This window comes from Limanda limanda, chromosome 14 (assembly GCF_963576545.1).
Source record: "Limanda limanda chromosome 14, fLimLim1.1, whole genome shotgun sequence".
Classification (NCBI taxonomy): Eukaryota; Metazoa; Chordata; class Actinopteri; order Pleuronectiformes; family Pleuronectidae; genus Limanda; species Limanda limanda.
In genome coordinates, this window is record NC_083649.1 from 21,540,835 (window position 1) to 21,562,088 (window position 21,254).

The window sequence follows — 21,254 nt, forward strand, 5'->3', positions numbered from 1 at the left end:
CTGTCGACATTCAACCCGAATGAGTTCTAGTACAGTGAACACTTAAGAATATCACATTGTGCGGTGGGGCTGCGGGTTAATGATAGAGTTACAAGTAGACCACTGCGGCACATTGCTGTGCACCAAAGTGTGACTGAATGTGGGGCAGGATGTGGAGCGAGTGTGGCACGAGTCGCAGCACGCTGCTTTGTCAGGTTTTTAATTGGTTTATATTTCATGTGGAGAAGATCCACTGTAGGTGTGAACTGGAGATGAGTGCAGGTTGTACACATGTGTGACCTTTCCTTTAAACCAAGGGCACCTGTGTCAAAATAAGTTGATGCATTGCAAGCACTGAGTGACACACTTCTCATCCTGACGTAGGCTCCAACTTGTGCATGTGTGGTTTTTGTTCTATACAAGGCAAGGTCACTGCTGACAGGGACAGCTCATTAATTTAATTAGACTAATGGTTGGAAGTATAATAAAACAAAGGTTCTTGTTGTCTTATGCTTTGAATCATTTATTTGACTGGAGTCCCACTGCCATAATGCGCTTCTATGTCCCTGAAAGGAGGAATTAGGTAGATGAGTGTTTAAATTTAGCTGTGTGTGTGTGTGTGTGTGTGTGTGTGTGTGTGTGTGTGTGTGTGTGTGTGTGTGTGTGTTTTTGTGTCTGTGTGTGTGTCTGTGAGAATCCAAATTGTGTAACAGTTACGACCTTGCAGAACAGAGGCTGGAATACTCCTCTGCATAATGTCCTCTGTTTTTACCCACAATTCCCTCCTCTCCCCGTCCCTCTGTCTAATCCATCACTTTAATAAACCCCAGTCTGTGGGTTTGTGGAGTGAGTAGTGTCCTGTCAATCTCTGGAGCTCAGCTGAAAAATCTCCGTCCCTTCAGGAAGCAGATCTCCAACAGAACCTTTACCCCTAATGCATCTGTTTTGGATTCATGAGAAGCACAGTGTGAATGTGCACAGCAGAAGTTATTGCAGTTGCAGTGTTGTAGGAAGTTTTTAGTTTAGATTGCATACTTCCCTGAGTAGTAATACTGCAATGTCAACATAGTGTCATATATAACGGGTTTATAGGCATTAGCTGGCCAAAGTATTTTTCTCTTTTATAACCTGCAGAAATCTTCTATTGAACTTTCTGCCTGTAACTAAATCCTTATTTTACAGTCGTCCAGACAGAATATTTTAATGTGTCTCAATTTAAATGTTCTACATATTAGCTTCTGTGTCTTGAAGCAAGACTTCAAATGATTGCACAACACTTTTCCCCTTCAATATGAAAATCTTAAGTAACAATTTATCATCTGTTTTGTATATAAAAAAAGTTCTGTTAATATGCAAGTAATATGCAATATGTCCAAAGCTTGTAGCAAAAAGAACATCATCTACCTCTGGAATGTAGTGTAGTAGAAGTATAAAGTAGAATATAAGCACCTCAAAGTAAACTGTGTTCTTCACTTTGCACCTCTGTATTAAATGTGTAATATCAGAGATGCCATATGAACTTTTCTTCACACATATTTATTGCCGATTAAGTATTTAACTGAATAAGATCCTTTGGTTTGTGAATAAGTAGAGCCACATGTGGAAGCTTAATAACAGAAACCCAATTCAACACCAAAGCTACAGGATCAGTGAGATTAGTGTTAGTTCCATTACTGACTGTAGAAAAGAAGATGATGTTTGTAGTCCCACCTAAGAACAGGTGAGAACGACAGAAGGTGAAAAGAAGAAAGGAAGACAAAGGCAGAGAGAAAAGAGAGAGGTGGTATGACACAAAACAACAGAGGAGTATAAGAGAGAGAGAGAGAGAGAGATGAGGGAGAAACCGTGCTCTCCTCCAGGCGTACAGGTTGGTGGGTTCACCTGGCGTGGGCCGCAGCGTCTGCAGCGTGGAGACACACATCGGGGAGTAATGGAGGCTTCATGATGCTGTACCAGCGTCCGGGCTTCTCTCAACGGATGACAGCCTCCTACAAGCAGTGGCATCAAAACAAGCCGGCGTCCTCCGTCACAGACGAGCAGCGAAGAGAGGGCGAGCTGATGGCACTTTGTGTCCCATCGATATTTCTCACTTGATCTTTGCCACGAGCCTTGCAACATTTTCCAGCAGAAAGGAGGCAGCATGATATACAAACTCAGCTCTGAATGGCACTTGTTTGGAAAAACAAAGGGTGAAGCCACTGACAGCAACTGACGGCCCACTTGATGGTGAAGAGTCCCTGATTTATTGTGGAGTTGTGTTTACGCTGTGGCAGGAGAAGAAGTCAACACACTGACGGAGTCTGAGGATTGTTGTGCTGATAAGATAGGAACAATAAAAACAGACATTAATCTTTCCGACAAGTCCTCCAACCTTAACGAGACCTTTATTGTCATGGTAACAGTAATAAACATGTGGTGATAGCTTATGGAACAGTTTGGTTCAGTTCAGTTTAGTCACAAAAACGACTTGGTCAATTTAAGGGAAAATGGTGGTTTGGCTTAAAATAAGGACCTTGATCGTGGTTACAGCAATAAACACAGCAATCAATCAAACTGTGCGTCATGGGGAAGTTCACAGACAAATTAAAATTCACTCATCTACTCACCACTATTCCGATGGAGGGATGGGTGAAATGTTTGTTTCAGGGGTAAACAGTGTGGCAACCAAATCCAATACAATTGACGTGAAATGGGCTTTAAATGGGGCGATTCTTCAAAAGTAAGAAAACAACAGAAAAAACAGAAAATACCTTCAAACAGTTTGTGTCATGACAGTCCATGTTTTGTGGATTCAAACACTCCACCCTCCCCTCCATCGGCAACGGGGGTGTGTACTGTGTAGAAGTTGAGTGAAATTTCATTTTTGGAAGAACTATCCCTTTAAGCTGATGGAACAGACGGCCTATACAGTATGTGCTTGTGTTTCACAGGGCAGTATTGATCCATCGCAGGAATAAAGTAATAGCTTAAGAAGAGATTTGGGGCGAAATACACTAACTCCCTGTCTTATTGAGGGTGAGATGAAGGAATCAACGCCACGTGGCCTGTGTTGCATTAAAGGGTAATTTTGATTTTCTTTTTTCAACATGACCCCTGTGTTCATAAATGTAGGTGCGTAAATGAATGGTACTTACAAAAACCTTTTTGTTACCAGCCAGCAGCATTGGCTTCACTATAATCTTATGGGGCAACTGCGACAGTCCTGGAAATATATTTTTTTCTGTCAACACTTAAGATGTCCTGTTCAACACTCAACCCAGCTTGTGTACGTGTGGACATGTTTGAACTTTTCTCTCTCGCCAGCTCTGGGGAGAAAATACCCAGAGGACTGGAAGACATTCTCTTTAAAGGCCTCATCATGTTTCCCTGTGATGTCCCCTCCGAAAGGACTGAACAGGTCCAGACTGATCTCGGCACAGACAGCAGTGTGATGGGAGCGTTCCTCGGTTCTTCTGTCCACAGGCGCCCTCTGTCCACTGTCTGTCTCTGTGCATGTCAGCAGTCAACTCACGACAAATGAAACACAAACTGGTGTTTTTGGTCCAGACGAGATTTTAATTAATCTCTCTTAACAGCTATATAGCGTAAATGATTGAAGATAAATTAAAAAGCTGATGAATCTCTCTCAACGTGTGCCTACCGCCTCTGACTGTTTACCTGTAAGGAACCAAAGCCTGCTCAAACGTGATTGGTCGAAGTAAGAACGGAAACCATCGTTGCCACTGGACACGTCAATAGCTTTTAGCAGGGGAGTTCCCCTCAGTGGTGACGGAGACCACACTCATCCTTCCTGGTTTAAAAGAAGATTATCAAATTACAATGAACTGAAGGATGCTATCAAATCAGCGACGAAAGATTCAGATCTCTGACGTCACACTGGCTAATGTGAAGCAGTGTGTTACCTGCGGACTCGTAACGGCCAATCATATTAATGCAGCTATGTCAACCTGACATCGTTTCTGTGAGGATATTCTGTGCCCAGTGCTTTTTGCTGCTGCAGCTCCCTCCATCCCCACAGCCTCCTCGTTCAGTGTCGGGATGGAGAAAAGCTCATTTACTGCATCAGTGTAGTTAGTTTTCATGTGTCTGTGATTAAGTAGACGTATTTTCACGTACTTTTCACTTTTACTTCATTACATATATCAGCAAACATCTGTTCTTTCTCCTCCACTAGATCTTTACTATGCATTACCTTACCTCCTACCATTATTTTACATATCTTTAAGAGTCATCAATAGCGAGAGGGGAACCGGTCCAATCAGAGCGGACAGGTAGACCCCGCCTCCTGCAGCAGCAGCATCACTGGTGAAGAAAGACGGGAAAAGGATACGGAAGACTGCAGCCACGAGGAAGCAGTAGGATTCACTCAGCAAGTACTTTTACTTTTAATACCAAAGTATATTTGAAAGCAAATACTTACATTTTTGTTTATTTATTTGTACTATTACTTAAGTAAAATGTTTGAGTACTTCCTCCACCACTGGTTGTGTTGCTTTGTGTGCGTCTGTCTTTTATGTTACTGTATAACCATTTGATATACACAATGAAGACTTATTTAGCAGTAGAGCTTGCCAGCTGACATAAAAGGATGAATGGGTAAACAGGATGAAGCAACCCAACAGTGTTTTGGTGCTGTTTCATCATATTTGGGGGTTTTCAATTTCAATGTTTTCTCTCTGCTTTTCACACACACACGCGCACACGCACACGCACGCACACACAGGTCAGCCTTTTCTCAAGCTACTTCAGCTGTTATTGGCCAGTTGGCTGCCTGGTTCAGGGATACACATACAGTACAGGCTTCCATTTGAAGCAGGGCAGTCCAACTCCCCTCATTCTCATCACTTTAGAGCCCCTCTCTCCTTTTAGTCCAACCACAGTCCCCCCCTCTCTACGTTCCTGATTGGATCACAGGCTCGGCACGCTGGCTGTCATGTCGGCAGCCCCAGCGATCCATTATAGTCCTCCTTCTCCTGGTGCCACAGGTGGCTGCTCCAATAACAGCCCACCTCTACCCCAGATAGGAGACGGCCGAGAGGAATGAGATGGAGACGCAGCAAAGCTTCTCCCCCCCCGCTGCAGTCACACACTGCAGCATGTGCTGAGCTGCTAAATGCGGGCGTAGGCTTTCGATGCGTCTTATTCTCACTGGATTGTTTAAACTACCCAATTATTCCCCGAGCCTCGTGAGGGGTGACCCACACTGCTCTGCTGTCCCAGGTGGGGGAGAGGAAATAGGGCTCATTATGACAAGGTGGAGGTGGAGGTGGAGTTTCTTCCAGCAGGGCTGCAGGTTCAAATGGAGCAAAGGTGCACGAGGAATGGATGGAGAAGAAGGGTGGGAATCGCAAGAGATGACAAATGGCTTAAAGCTAGAACACCGGATCACATGACATGACAGGGTCTGTTTAGTAGACCTCAATGAACATTCAGCTAAAAATGATGATGAACATAATTGTTATAAAAGTATTGATGACAGGGGTTTGTCTTAGCACTTGCAAAAGATTTAAAATTACAAGCAAAAATAGTTTTTTAGTTTCACAAGAATTGTACGTTATAGATTGCACATAAGATATCAGAGTTTTTTTTTAATGTTTTGATGATTTTAAACCTCCACTGTTCCTGTTTGTTGTTTTGTGCATTTGTAAGCAGGATATCACAAAAACAAGAAAACTGATTTCCTCAAAACTTAAAAGGATCTGGATCAGGGTCCGAGTTTTTCTTTTCATTTTCTTTGACATGGTGATATAAGGCGTGGTTTTTCCCCTGAATAATTTCACTTTTATTTAAGGAATATGTTGGGCCTTGGTTGAGGGATGAGCTCTACTGACATAGTGCCATTGAAATTTGTATTGGAGTAGGCTTCTATTGTAGATCTATATTAATATACAGTATTACATTATAAACTTTGCTTGTCTTTATCCCTTTGCTTGCTTTTTTATTTCCTATTTGTAAAGTCTTCATGGTGGAGGGTTCATTGTAGATCAATGTAAAAAAGTTTTTAAAAAAAGGCTAATTTAATCCTACCTTTATGTGTTGCAAAACTAGTAAACTTGGAAACTTCCAAGCGGATGTGAATACTTCACTGAACTGTATATTTCTAGTCCACCTGTACTTAAACACATTGTCACAGTTACCATGTCTTGGAGACCAACCCTAACCCCAACAAACTAAACCCAACACTTAAACCATCAAACCGAATTGCCTAGCCCTAGCCCTAACCCTGACTTTAACCCAAACCTAATTCTAACCCTACAAATCTCATACAGCCCTTTCCAAGTAGGTCAGAAAGTGAGACCAGCCAAGATGTCCTCACTCCATAGGTTCGAGTCGAAAAATGGTCCTCACAGAGATATCTGTCCAATTACAGACACACACACGGAAGACTAATACAATCAAAGAGAGATAATCAGCTCCTAGATAACAGAGCGCTGCCAAACAGGAGAATTGAGCATTTGTTATTGTTGCTCTGGTGCCAGATGATTCCAAAGGGAAACCTGTCCCTCAGCTGACCCCGATAATAGGAGTCATTCGGCAGTTTCCTAATTTATCCGAACGTTCTAACAGGAAAGTGATGTGAGACAAGTGTCGGGGGCGCAGCGTATACATTTAGGGATGTGGGTGGGCGGGCGCGGTCGGTGCTAAAGGCAACACTTTGGAATACATTACTGTCATGATTCATTTGATGCTCATGGTGGTTTGTGATTCATACGTGTAAACAGCTGAAGCAGATGATGGTGAGAAGCCACCGAGTTCTGAGGCAGAACGTTCCTGTCGCACTCGCTGCGAATCACAGGCTGACCAAACCAGCTGTGTTAAATCAACCGGTTCCACTTCAGTTGTCGGGGTCATGTTAACACTGCTGAGTCCGTGGTTCTCCACCAGATCTGCTTTCTTTACTGGTTTAGGTTTTTCATTATTCATCAACCCTCAACATGTGGTGTTTGGGTAATAACCGCTTGCTTTGGATTTTTGAACTAACTCCACTAGTTCAGTATTTTCTTCCATTTTCCCTATCCTTGCGCCTCCTTTTTGCTCCCATGCTAAATAAACGTATTTTCAAAATTCAAATACATATTTATTATTTATCTGTGTACTGGAGGCATCACATCTAGTAAAGAATATAACCTGGACCCATGGAAACATTTTAAATTAAAATCTATGTACCTTTTCACACCATTCCAATACAAATTAAAACAGTAATAAAATAAAACCTCCTAGCATTCAAAGAATTTTCTCTCCACGAGTGAAGCAGAGTCCCAGTGCAAATGTCCGCTGGATCTTATCTGAAATATTTGATATTTTTGGAGGCCAGATGCTTGGGGGGAGCGATGCACATTGTAAATACCCCACTCAGGCAAGTTTTCTATATTGTAATGATGCCATTTCATGATATCATGGCCTCATTTATACAAAATGTAATAATCTTCTTTGATTTGTTGTTCGATACCTAAAGTATGGAATCCTTTTCTGTAAACCTTGATGAGTCTAACTTGGTTAAATACAAGCTTATAATAAAAAAGGTCAATGCATGCCTACTTTATATGACATCATTTTCCGGCTTTATAGTGACATCATTCCTACCTAATCATCATTTCTGATCCACATAAACACTAGGTTGTGTCTAGAGTCCTATAGGATGCAAAGATCCCTGGAGAATGTTTTTGAACTACCAATGACATCATTCATCTGACATGACGTCACTCATCAAATCAAGTCATACGATTGGGATCTATTTTCTTATCAGCACATTCTTCAGATCGTCTCTCAAGCTTGAATATTTGTGGAGAGAAAATGTGTTTTATTTTTTGTTTTTCTCACCTTGACTTATGTACGGTGTTTATTGACAGCAGCAGCAGCCTTGAGTTGGTTGACTTCAGCATCTTTGTTGCTCCAGGGACCAGGAGCTCATTCTGGAAAAAGTTGTTGACCTTTGTAGTTGAAGTGGCTGAAAGGTGAAAGGGCCCGAAACAGTTTCATGTTCAAGAAGAGGTTATGAAATCAAATATGACATGAAATAAAAGTGTAGCTGGGAAAACTGCCTTCGAGAAATACTAAGAGATAAAAAAAGGGTAATTGATTAAAAAAACAACATGAAATGAATTAAATAAATATTAAACTGTTATTAATAATAATAAATAAGTCATTCAAGTTGAGTTGTTAAGTATTCATACTAATTCATAAATACTGTAAGTAATTATTGCACTATTTATTTCATTGTTTAATTCTGGGCACTTTTGGGCACCAGGGTATATAATATTATACAAATAGGTAATTTGTATATACTTTAAACACTGATACACCTCTCCATTTAAGGTAGACACCATTTCTTCCAATGAAAGCTGTAAATGTTTTGTTGATGTGATCTGTTACATGTTACGTGTCTTGCATGTCTGTCCTTCCTGGGAGAGGGAGTCTTCACATGAGACGGTCTCTGAGGTGTCTGTGGGTTTTTTTCTGCAAAGCTTTTGTTTTTGGTAGTTTTTCCTCATTCTAGTCGGTGGTTAAGGGCAGAAGATGTTGCACCTTGTACAGATTGAGTCCTATACAAACTGTGTTTTGTGAATATGGGCATTACAAATTAATATAGATTCTATTACAGAATAATTGATAGAATCAAGGAAATAAAGATGATTTTCACAATGTCAACCTGAACCAGATCCCTGATCTTAGCAAAGCATGACCCAGCTTTGCCAAGGCTTCCCTTATATCCTGATGACATGACACTTATTAGAAGCCCTTTCTTTTTCCTTCTCGCTGCACGGCTGGTTCTTTTCATCTTTTCATGACAGCTCTGGGATCCTGGGTGAACAATCAACAGAGGCAGGAGACGGAGCGAGGGGAGACAAGCAGTAGGAGGGGAGGGGGGGGCTGGGGATGCTGACTCACTCTGGTGTGGGGGCTTTGGTTGGCGCAGAGGGGCACTGAATCATCGGTTGCCTTATTGAATGTTTCCTGCGTTTGATGTCATTATCGCCCCGGTGATCTTCACTTCCGTCATCAGCGTCGTCCCCGAGTCTCCAGATCGGAGGCAGGGGAGCGATGGAGGAAGCGTGGAGGAGACCAGAGGCTAACGGTCTTCTGAGGTAACACAAGGAGAGACTGAACAGAAGGGACACGGCTGCTAGAGGAATGGACTGTGCTGAATTTTAGATTGCAGAGGGGAGCGACTTACGGGAGATGATTGTACTTGTACTTGTTTTCTTCGGGGTAGGAAACAGGACGACTGATGCTGCTGGATCACTGAGAACAGTGTGTGTAGAGTAGACTGACCTTTTTATATACAGTCTATGATTCTGACTCAGTGACCAATACATTATTTGTTGCTGCGCAGGAATTTCACATTGAGCAAACACGTAATAAAAATGACAGCAGAGGTTTTACTTAAGTAATTTCTATTTTAATTACAAATGAACCACATTTCAACCCAAACTTTTTTTTAACCTTCAATGTGCCATGCATACAAAATCAAAGTCAGTGTCCACCTGTTAGCGCCCAATAAAGTTTCTATTTGTCAGGGGTAGATATCAAAGTCTTTCTCTTGTGCAATCAATATTCACAGATATGTACATTGAAATTAGTCAGCTTCAAAAATCAAGTATCCTCGCGAAAAAGAGAAACCAACATTTAAAGTAAAAAGTTACAAAAAACCTTTCAAATGAAACAATATATTTCTCTTTAAAATAGAATTAATAACTATTTCCACTAACATGAGTTAAATTATGATTGCTTCATTTTTAACCATAGGCACGTTGTAGATAGGCGAGGCGTCGTAGAAGCCAAATGGAGGAAATGTATGTCTTCCTCTTTCCTCACTGCAGCTGATGTTTGTGTAAACAAAACCACTGAGCTATCGTACGGTCCTTGTGGGGACCAGTTCAAAAATTAAAAGTAAAAAATAAAAATAAATTAAAAAGGAAAAACAAGCGGAATCGATGTCTGATGGTTTCCTCTGCTCCAGCTTCACGCAGGGTCGCAATGTGATAAGTGATGAGCAGAGACTCTCATGACTCACAATGATTGGTTTCTTTGGTATAAAACCACCATGACCTCCCACGGCTATAATAACTACTCGATCTGGAACTGATGCAGTAATGATTGGAAAACAAAACCGAATTAACTCACCCTCTTTCAAACTGGGGTTTTGATTTAGCAAACGAGACACAACCGAACGCCTCATTTACGTGAAGTAGCTGTACATGTGAGCGATGCAGATGTGGCCACAGCTGGATCTCAGCTTTGTCACATGTGCAGTGAATGTGATGCGACGCAAAAGTCACATTCGTCATCTAAGGAAGCGTCACACAGATTATTTGTGTGAGAACAACAGATGAGGTAAGAATCAACCTTCGGCCTCACAAACATTAGTCATGATAGTGGTGAGTAAGTGGAATAAGTGTCAATTTTACAGTCACTTTTTTCATCAACACTTGACAAAGATGTGAGTGTCCATCTGTGCATTAGTGGGAAACACAAGTTTGGCAACAGGTATTTGTGTTTTTCTTGAATTCTTAACGACACACAAGGTTTGACGGAACCGATGTATAATTCAGCTTTGCGTTAACTGCTGTGAAAAAAACATGCAGTTAAACTGCTGAAACTTATATATTGAATAAAATAATAACAGGGAATAAAATAATCTGTGGATAAAACCGTAAATTCTGGAATTCCCAATAACAATGTTGATTTTTTTTTTCCCATTAAGATTTGGCATCATTGCCTTTCATTCATGTATGTAATGGAGTTATGAGATATTGATAGAGTAATGGAGAGGATTGAATTGCAATAGTGGTTTCCCTCAGCTCAGATGTTAACTGTCATCCTATGAAAAGATTATGGCTAAATGAGTATTATCTTCATCCTTTTCTCGCCATTTGAAAGTGTGGCTTAGTTTGCAATACAAGTTTAGGATATTTCACTCTTTCTTTGCAATTGCAGCCCTGAAAAAATACCATCACCTACGTCTGTTGTCTGAAAAGCAAAAGGAGAGTGTGAGAAGGCGAGTGGGACAGACAGCTTAAAAGGACAGAAGGACGGAAGGGAGGAAGGAGCAGAATGAGCTTGTAGGTCAGTACTTTCTCCCTGTGGTGACTAATGAGACTCCACTGTCCTGGACAGTATTTTTAGGATGCTCTACATGTCCGCCGAGACACGCAAGTCGCCAAGGTGACCTGTTTTGGGCGTAATCAACTAGGTAAACCGAAATGGATGCTGTTAAGGGGTTGGGGGAGAGAAAAGGTGGTGAAGGTTGCAGATTTGGCACACTTCATGTCCTCAAGCATGGTATCTTCAAGTAAAAACGTGAAAAACTAAACAAAAGAGATATTGTTCCTGTTCCAGTGAATGGACATGCTGATAAACTGGACTCATCTAAGGCAAAAAGGATTGTGAGTAAGAGTGGAAAGTGCTCTGCGAGTCCCCCCCTCCCTCACCACCATATGTCCACAGTGCTTCCGTGAGTTACAGGCGTGGAGGGCAGGGGGGGTCCTGTTAGAGGGTAAGCACTGGGTGGTCAGAGAGGTTTTCCTCCCTCGCCTCTCTGTTCCTTGTTCGGAGTGAACGTGTCCCCGGCAGGACGCTGTCCTCGCTCCTCTCTGCAGATCCCTCTCAGGGGGACATGGTGAGTAGCTTGGTGGATTTATTGGGGTAATTTATAGCCAGGCTGATGGCAGCAATGTTCTTCAGAGCCTAAACAATAAGGAGAAAAAAGGGGTATCAGTGAGTGAATGAAATACAGAAGAATGAATGCCGGGAGAAAGAATCAAAGAGTTTGATGTTATGAATAGAAAGCTCGATTTTCATCCGCGCTGTGCTCTGCATGTTGAGTTATGATAAAAAGGCAAAGTGAGGGTGAATAAATGGTGCAAGGACGTCTGCGTGGTTCACTTCACCTTATTAAATAGCTAAGTTCTTAAACACCTGCGCTGCCTTTCAGTGGATTTGTTTGCTTCACTGACATCTGTTCACCTGGAGCCGCAGGTTGGTGACATCAGTCATTTGGTGGTGGTTTGCTGTGGTTAGAGGCGATTGGCGAGTGCTTCTACCAGCTCAACATGTCATTTTCATACAGAACTCCGATCCAAGATGAACAATCTGACTTGACACCAGTTTACCAGAGAAGGGATCCTCATGCGTTTGCTGATTGAACCATTATCACCCTCACTCAACAAATATCAAAATGTTACACACGTGTTTACATATGAAGATAGGTCCCTACTGTCTTCAGTTGTATTGGATTGGGCTGCTATGCTGTTTACCCCTGAAACTCCAGAAGTGTTTTGTGGACTCAAACCCTTCACCCAGCCCTCCATCGGTATAGGGGTGAATAGATAATGTGTGAATTATTATTTTTGGGTGAACTATTCTTTAAACAGGGCCCGAGACACTAACAGCTTGGCTACAGCTCCAGGTAAGGAGAGCTTTGAAAGATTTTTTTCTAATACTTTGAGACCGGACAATTTATTCTTGGACTGTACATCACTGCTATCACAATGGTTTTGACTCCTGCCAAGTCACCTATGGTTTAGTTTTCAACCTGACTGGTATTAGGTAACTGCTCAACAGAACCACCCACAGTGTTTTTTCCACCACATCCTCTGCTCTTTTAGGTTCCTCTGCTGAGTTTACAGGGTCCAGACAAGAGGACAGAGCTGTGGCTCTCGCTGCTGCGAATGCTAATGGCCTGTAATTACCAAATACATTAGTCCTGAGTGCTGCCCACACATTCAAAACAAGGGGAGGGGGAGTGCCTAAGGATCTGCTGGGTGTCAACAGGTTGGTGATTCACCAGCAGGAGAGACTCCAGCCGCAAGCTGACTCACGGCCACTGAGGACCATTCAATCAAAGGGACTGCGTGGATAAGAAAGAAAGTTGCATAATATCACAGCATCTCTAGGTTCATAGATACTTTATCTGAGCTTTTATACACATCAGATAACAATTCACAACTGATAATCATCAAAGGTGACCTGAGGGATCCTGGAAGCGAGGAGGACTTCAATTTATCAAGGCAATGGTTATTCAGTGAAACAAAACAAACAAGGTGTAGAAGTCTTACCATTGCAGTCTGATTGAGGAGCTGCTCGTCAGTGGTCATGGCTAATAAGTACTCCTGGAGGATGCCCTGTGCCTGAGAAACAAGTCAAAGGTTGCAAATAAATAATGCTTCTTCTGCAACATCACAATCACAGATTCACTTCACACGCCAGATGAATAGAGCTTACTTCACGAGACACAAGACCAGCTTACATAAGAGATGAATTCACTTATAAATGGGGCCTGGTTCCCTCGCAACTATTCATCTCCAACTCAGCATCAAAATGAGCTGTGGAATGTTGGAAAAGTAATTTGAAATTATAAACAAACTGAAAAAATTCTTCCACTGCAGCTCGACGGGAGAGACGTACCTCTGGTTACATAACCTCGGGGACTTTGGGGAATACATGTAAGAATATAGAGACTACATCGAGGCTTAATGGACTGAGACCGGCCAAATGGAGCTTTTACAGAGCTGAAGACACTGTCCAGAGCCCGCAGGTCACCATCCATCTCAAAACACCCCCAGTGTTTATGCTGGGGAACATCCTAGGACGATTTGTACAGTCAATAGCGCGTGACATACTGTTTTGATTCCTAAAAATAACTGTTCACTTCCTGGGGTAGAAAGTGCACTGAATCTCACTTGACGTGGCCTTGATCTTTATGTGCTTGCAAAGAAAAAGCCCCGACCCTGGTATGTGAACGGACACTGGCCACAAAATATTATATATTCAGACCTAATTCGACCACAGAAGGACCGATGATGTGTCCAAACGCTCATGACCTTTACTGCAGTGTCAGTTGACCTCCGCTGTTTGTCAACAGTGCAGCTAAGCCCACCTGTCATCACAACATGAGAGCCGCCAACTTCAGTCCACAGTCCACACAAATCTTTACTCTTTGGGAGGATGCTGACAGATGGTGCTCTGTGTTGTAGACACAGCATTGATCCTTACAGCTGATGTATGGTTTAAATAGTGACTTGTCTCCACTGTATTAGCCTCATACCAGTGCTGCCTCATTATTAAATGATGTGAAGAGCTCATGCAACAGTATAGGGACATTATGTATAGTTAGGCCCCAAGCCACAGACCTCTATTGAAACGGAAGGAATTATTATAAATCAATGAAGCAGCCCCTGCAGCACGTTACCTACTGTACATCCTGAAACATGTAGCATGATAAAAGGTAGAAAAAAGCCTATTGGTACTATAGCCTTAACCCAACAGGTATAGTCAGCCATATTCAAAGTCATTCTACAGAATCTATCAGATTCACTCCAAAATCACTGTGCCCAATCAAGATACATATGTTCCCTATGACACAGGAAGTTGTTACAACTTCTGAGTTCATTCTCAGATCTGCCCCAAAATTCACATGTTAAAAGACCTCAATACATGTACATTCCAAGACTCACTGGGTGTGGCAAAATGGCTCAATAAGCCCCCTACAAAATGTCAATGCGTCACGTTTTATCTACACATCTGAAATTTAGTCGGCACATGTAACATGCCCGGACATGAATGGGGGAGCAAGAGCCGGTTCAACGCTGCTTGCAGCTTTAATTTCACTTGAATCCAGTCTAGATGGTGCATAGCTGACGGACTGCTTGTGTGACACGGTTTGGAATCACATTCACCGGCCTAATTCATGTCCAGCTCACAGCCACTTGCATCCTGAAACAAGGGCACAGCTGCCACAACTCACTGTGACTGTTTCACTGTTATATCTGGAAAAAACATTTAGATGGTAAAAATGAAGGAGTAACCTTAACAACCACCATGTGTGACCTTCTGCTAAACACTACAAAGGTTTTCATCCACGCATCTCTGAATTTCCCTGTGCTAACACCTTCATCTCGGAATCTTCTGAACTGTGGATGAAAGCTTGAGTCTTCAACTGAGCACCCAATTCTTAGTACTTCTACTGCCCCCTGGTGGTTAATGACACACACGGCTCCATCACATGCAAGAGTCATTGGGTGCAGATGGGAACTCAGAATCCATCCTGAATGACAAGTCGGCTCATGTCATTTTATTGTCAGGTCAACAGCCTCAGGCTTTGCCAACCAGACCTGAAGAGCAGGGGGAAAAAATCTTTCTTGCTCCTCTGGGACTGTCTGGTTCAATTGCATCCACAGATGGGAAACTCCTGGCTGACGGTGCACTAATAATCCTTGAGACATCTCCTAATTAATAATTCAAGACAATTTAGACAGAGAGAGGACCCGTACGCATCATAAAATGGATAGCAGCTCTTCCTCTCCCGAGCAGTCTGAAGGGAGCCAGGGTGGCTCTGTGTTGTCTGACAGATGGCAGAGCCAGGCTTTGGCCCCGAGTCCAGCACAGAACAGGTGGGATGAAGAAAAACATGCAAATCTCACAGAGAGACTGATATAGACCGAGAGAGGAGGAAAGAAAGAGGTCAAAATAAAATGTTGAGTTATAATAGTTTCCCTAAAATAATCTTATTCGGATTGTTATCAAACCAAAAGAAGAAAGAAGAAAATGGACAGGTTGTGTTAAAGGAGAGCAGACTTGAATCCATTTCACCGTTTGCCTACAAAGTCAATAATGTTGTCATCAAGAGAAAGAACACAACTAACCAAATAACTAAAAGGTCTCTCTGACACATCTCCAGCCCTAACAACAACACCCATACAGCACCCAATGTGACCTGTTGTATGACCCAGCCTGCATATGTGTGTGCGTGTGTGTGTGTGCGTATCACTCACAATGGCATGGGCCTCGGCAATAAAGAACAGTTCGGTGAGGGCTCTGTGAAGAGGCAGCAGTACAGTGATGCTGGTGGGATCCTGGCTCAGGCTGTGTTCCATTGTCATGAAGAGCTGCCACAGAGGTCGCAGTAACTTCAGCTCACACACTCTGTGAGTAAAACAACATGGAGAAGCAAAGCTGAAAATTAAACTTGATCCATTTACTATACATTAGAGGGGTAGCAGCTAAATAAAAACAGATAAAACACATATATCGATCTCTGTTATTTCCTATGAGTGAAAAATACAGATTAAATACTATAACGTTGTTTTAACAACTGGATGCTGATCTGTCAATGAAAAAGTCCTTTCTCAGCGTACGTGAGCTGTAAGTATTCAATATCCTCATAAGTTGCAATAATGGCTTCCAAACCAGACAAGAAATCCTGCTAATGCTTCCATATCTCAAACTCAGGTTAAGATTGAGATCATTCTACACACCTTAAATCTGGATTTTTAATTGAACTTTTTTAATTTATCCATCTCACTTTTAATTTTACATCTAAGAATGATTTACAGAAAAAAAAAGATTGTTACATTTATTTATTCAATTATTTACTCCCATCCTAATTTACTCCCATAGGCTTTTTTCCACTTTAAAACATCACTTTTTATCTATGGATTCACTTACTGCTCTTTTGATATTTTATTATCTTATCTTTATTTGTTTTTCTCATTTTGTATTGTCTTGGGATGGATGGTATTGTTTTTAATCTGAAAAGCACTTAAGAAACTGCTTTAGATCGTTTCTATTGAAACACTTTTCAATAGAAACACTGAATGATAGTGTCTGATTAAATACCAAAGGCAATCTACCATTAGCAAAACACAAAACTTGTTTTTCCTATATCGGATGTCTAAAGTCTTATTTTCGAATTCAGTGACATGTTTGCACAACATTCTTATAAATGCATGATGTTGTCATTTGGACCAGACGGTGGCCGAGTCATTCCTAACATATGCAAATTTCTCAACACATCCTTTACCTCGTTTCCGTGGTTACTTCCTCTACCACGGAAGTACATGAGGGATTAGTGAAGGCTTTTATGCAAACTCTGTTATGAGCTGCAATCCTGCCCCTCCATGGAAAAACACTGAGGTAAAACTGTGAACAGGATCCTCTTCACCAAGTTAGTTTACTTAGGTCTCAGGGGATGACCCTGAGGCCAAACTACAAACCTTTGTGTATTTTACTGCTCAGGTCCATACATAACAATACAAGTCTATAGATTTAAATGAATTTAAATGGGAAAGAATCAGAAGTAAAAGGGATAGAAATGTATAATCACGGTCGTGCTTACGTCTGCGATTGACACTTTAGGAGGCGGAGCAACAAGTGAATGGCTTTGAGTCGCTGGTTCCCGGTCTGGCGACAGGCCACGCATACCTGCCACTCCCATATGTCAGCCAGTGGCAGGTGAGTGAGCGCTTGTTCATCTGCTAACATTTGCTTCATTATCTCAAACCCTGAATGAAAGACAACACAAAAACGTTAGAGGATGACAACCTGACAACCTCACCAACTTCATTTTGAGGTCAATTTGTATTTTACTTGTGTAGAGTTACTGAAACAGCTCATCACAAAATATGAAAGATGTGTATATGTTATAATGTAACGTACCTGTCTGGAATCGTCCTCTGTGACCTCCTGTCACAGTAAACTTGTAGCCCCACTCTGTGTTGCTCATGTCCGACATGAATCTGTAGTACAGGGTATCACCTGAAAGAAACCAACACAGCAGACATTTGGTAAAAATGATTTACAACAGTAAACACAACACAAAGACATGAATTACTTTATTTTTAATTTCCTCACCAGGGATCTCAAAATCAGACCATTTCTGAGGGGAGCCACTGAAATTGTGAACATCCTGGAGGAAATCACTGCTGCTGGACATGATGAGCTCATCACAACCTTCCTCTGTGTGGCAGCGCGAGTCAAATTTGACTGAAAGGTAGATCGCTCCTGGGATGTTCACCTTGTCCTGCGAAGACAAAAGATGGACACAAAAAAGTCTATTAACTGACTGAAAAGGGTTTAGTTCAGAATACGAAAACATGATCCTTCATAAGTCAAAGCTCAAGATTTACAGACACTGTGCGGTCCAACTGTAAGACCCGACAGCTCACACTGTGCGTTGCTGTCGGCTCCTCCAGACCAGCTCTGGACCAGTGTTTTTGTCAAAGAAGAAGAAGTTAAAGTTTGTTTGCTAACTATGCTAACAATGGAGAAATATGCTGCCCTGATCCTGTGCGTCACTCTGTGTGCCGAAACATCTAAAACAAACTCAGCATAGGGACACTGGAAGATGGTTCGGAAGATTTGGGTATTTTGAAGAACGAGGCTACTTTATTGTAAAGCTACACTCTGATTACAGTATTGTAACATCCCCTTTATCTCCTTTTTCTTGCGGTGCAAATACTTATAGCTATAAACTACATTTCCAACTATTGTGTTTTTTGCCATTTCACGCAAAAGCACTTAGGGAAAATGTGCTGATTTTGAGGGAAGCGGACAGTTCTGACATGTAGTTTTACTCACCTCAAAGTTGGTATTGTTGTCATATGGGTGTTTTGACTCTCTGACCTGCACGGCCATACCTGGCTCCTCCATGAACTGGCAAGCAGTGAGCGAGAGACTGCACAGCATACTCTGCCTGCAACCTTTCAGCACCCTCTGGAGAATCTGATCAAAAACAGAATATCCCCAACACATGAATCCATGAAACACCTATTATGTATCATATTTGCATACAACACAAACTCTTATTTACCAACGGAAGGACAAACTCCTACCTTCTCCCAGAGCGGCCTCTCCTCCAGCTGCATCAACATGTCCAGGATGTAGGCCATGTGTGAGGCGCCATTCAGTTCCAGGGCCTCTTCACTCAGTGCTGTCTCTGCAGGCCAGTCAGCCAGCAGCGAGGCCAGCACGTGGCGGGCGTACAGCGTCGCGATGGCCTGGTTGACTTTCACCAGATACTGACGAACTGCCCTATTGCTGCGCACATCCAGCTCCTTGTGCAAGAGAGCTGAGCTTTTGGTGCGCCTCTGTTTGGCGTAGCTGAGCTGCAGGTCGCTTTCTGAATTGGTGATGAGCTTCTGGGCCACGACGTTGACCTCCTCTGTGGCCTTTTCACAGTAACTGGGTTTAGACTAAGGGATGAAGACAATGATGAAGATACGTAAAGAAACCGACGTATGGAAACATGTCAAAAAAGATCTCTCATTTGATTTTATCTTTTCTTGTCAGGGTTCGTACATATGTAATGATCCAAACAACCACCCCTAATCGACAAGCAAAGCACTGACTGAATTCAATTTTCAGTATTATTTGTATAATGCAAATTATAATATACACCATCTCAAGGCCCTGTCCATAGAAGGTTAAGACCTTCAAATCAAAACTGAAAAAATGTGTAATGTAATAAGCTGCTAAAGATGTTTTCTATTTAAAAGCATATACCACTCACCACGCAGGACACCACAATCATATCAGTGTCCACAGCCTTGGTGTTCCTCTCCTCAGAGCTCGGCCGCCTGTTGGGCTGCCACTTCTGAGCCAGCGTACGGATTGTCTCGTCTGTTTTTATCTCTTCTCCATCAAATCTGACAATATCACAAAGGCACAATGCAAACCATGTAGCCCGGTTTGGATTCAACTGGCCATGGTGGATCATATACAGAAATGAGAGTATATTAGAAAGAAAATCTACTAGTGGAAAATGACGCTGACCTCTTCTGCACCTCTAGGAAGAAAGAGTCAGTTCTTTTCATCTGCAACTCATACATAGCTCGCAGGATGGGCAGAGGGGCGTTTAAGGCATCATGGGTGATCTGTGTTGAAAATAAAAGGGACTTTGGATTATTATATTCTTATTATATCATATTTTCCTGCACGTATTTCAGACAGTATCCCTCTTCACCTGGAAGCAAATCTTTGTCTCCTCATCGAGACCCTCCAAGGGGTCGGGCCTGTTGACGTCAGTTTCATCGGCGCAGCAGCTGGAGTGGTCCGAGTCGGGCTCCTTGTCCTGCTCTCTTTGGTCTCGCTCGGGGTCCTGGGCCATGGAGTGGATCTCCCTCTTCGATGAGTAGAGCATGATGGAGAGAATCTCTAGATCTCGCAGCAGCCACAGCTTGCTAAAGCCCGTCCCCTTGCTGCACTTCCTCACCAGCAGCTGAGTCAGTCCTGACTGCTGGATGGCCTCCTTAGCTTCCTCTACTCCGTGCTTCTAAACAAGAGGATAACAAGGAATTAGAAATCTTCTACTAGGACTTTGATCATATATGGCAGCTATTCCTGTGGCAGCTCCAGATATAACCAGCCACAGGTCAGATTTTGGAGTGGGCATATAATACAGTATCACACCACAATAGTATATTAATGCGCTAAGACATTGGCTTTTGTGTGTAGCTTGTATTGATTCTCTTGTTGTTGCAATGGAACTAAGTTCATCCCTGTATAGGGGATGTTTTTTGTATATTGTCCCTGTCTCTATGTTTTGGTCAATGTATTTTGCATGGTTTTTTTTGGTCTTTAGTGGCAAACTAGTGTCTACCTCGGGATCAGTGAAATTAATTGTGGTTATCATATTATATTATCCTAAGTCATGGCAGGTACCTTGAGTGTGTTGTAGAGGCCTTTAAGGGCCAAGGACAGGACCCAGGAAGCCTCCACAGCATCAGGAGAGCCATTGTCCAGACTGGTCTGCAGCAGGTGGCTGATGATAGAGGTGAAATGGCTCAGGTGGCGGCTGAGCAGAGTCTTTGGGCATCCCTGGTCCTCTGACTGTTCTGGGAGGCTGGCTGTGGTGGAGTCCTGAGACTGGATGAGTTGGTAGTCCTTCACTATGGAAGAAAGGGAAGCTCAGATACGGCTTTTTCCATGTTCACTTCTTAACACTAGCAATGTTATTCTAAGTGCTACTACAACACTAACCTGTTTTTCTCTTGCGTGTCCTAACGTCCACCACTGCAGCATGGTTCTTTTCCGTGAAGTGTTTGAGCAAGATCATGTTGTGCTGTTCATTGGCGTTATCGATAAACACCGTCTGGGTGCCCACACACAGCACCTGACAAACACACACACACACACACACATATATAAGTCACAATTGACTTTGGAAAGTCAGGAAGAAGCTTACAACTCCATCCAGCTGTGTGTACTCAACCTACCTCGGGGAAGCCCACCAGCACCAACAGGGTGAAGAGGTTGGTGCGCTTGAGAGTTTGCGGCAGCTGCTGAACACAATGATCAGTGAAGGCAGCAATGACCGGGCTCCACTCAGGACAAGCGTTGAGACTGTGTAAAATATCTGCAACTGTGCACGCCCAATCCAGACCAATACGACTGTGCAAGAATAGAAAACAACAACAGATGATGGGTTGCAACGGCTTATTCAACACCTTTTAGTAGGACAAACAACTGCAAAAAAAAGCTAGGCTGTGAGAGAAAGA

At 42.5% G+C, this 21,254-nt stretch overlaps 1 protein-coding gene across 1 annotated transcript in view; it reads right to left on the reverse strand.

The window, feature by feature from the left end:
* Positions 1–9,357: 9,357 nt before the first annotated feature.
* Positions 9,358–21,254, reverse strand: part of zzef1 (zinc finger, ZZ-type with EF hand domain 1) — a 35,556-nt gene continuing 23,659 nt past the window's right edge. The window contains exons 41-54 of the mRNA XM_061085585.1: positions 20,973–21,147; positions 20,737–20,869; positions 20,419–20,645; positions 19,721–20,029; positions 19,531–19,631; positions 19,268–19,403; positions 18,591–18,950; positions 18,337–18,480; positions 17,611–17,779; positions 17,416–17,514; positions 17,096–17,261; positions 15,753–15,903; positions 13,038–13,109; positions 9,358–11,667 (exon numbers count right to left, since the gene is read on the reverse strand). Of these exons, the coding sequence (XP_060941568.1) occupies positions 11,587–11,667; positions 13,038–13,109; positions 15,753–15,903; positions 17,096–17,261; positions 17,416–17,514; positions 17,611–17,779; positions 18,337–18,480; positions 18,591–18,950; positions 19,268–19,403; positions 19,531–19,631; positions 19,721–20,029; positions 20,419–20,645; positions 20,737–20,869; positions 20,973–21,147 (2,323 nt within the window). The 3' untranslated portion in view covers positions 9,358–11,586. The remainder of the gene's footprint in view (positions 11,668–13,037; positions 13,110–15,752; positions 15,904–17,095; positions 17,262–17,415; positions 17,515–17,610; positions 17,780–18,336; positions 18,481–18,590; positions 18,951–19,267; positions 19,404–19,530; positions 19,632–19,720; positions 20,030–20,418; positions 20,646–20,736; positions 20,870–20,972; positions 21,148–21,254) is intronic.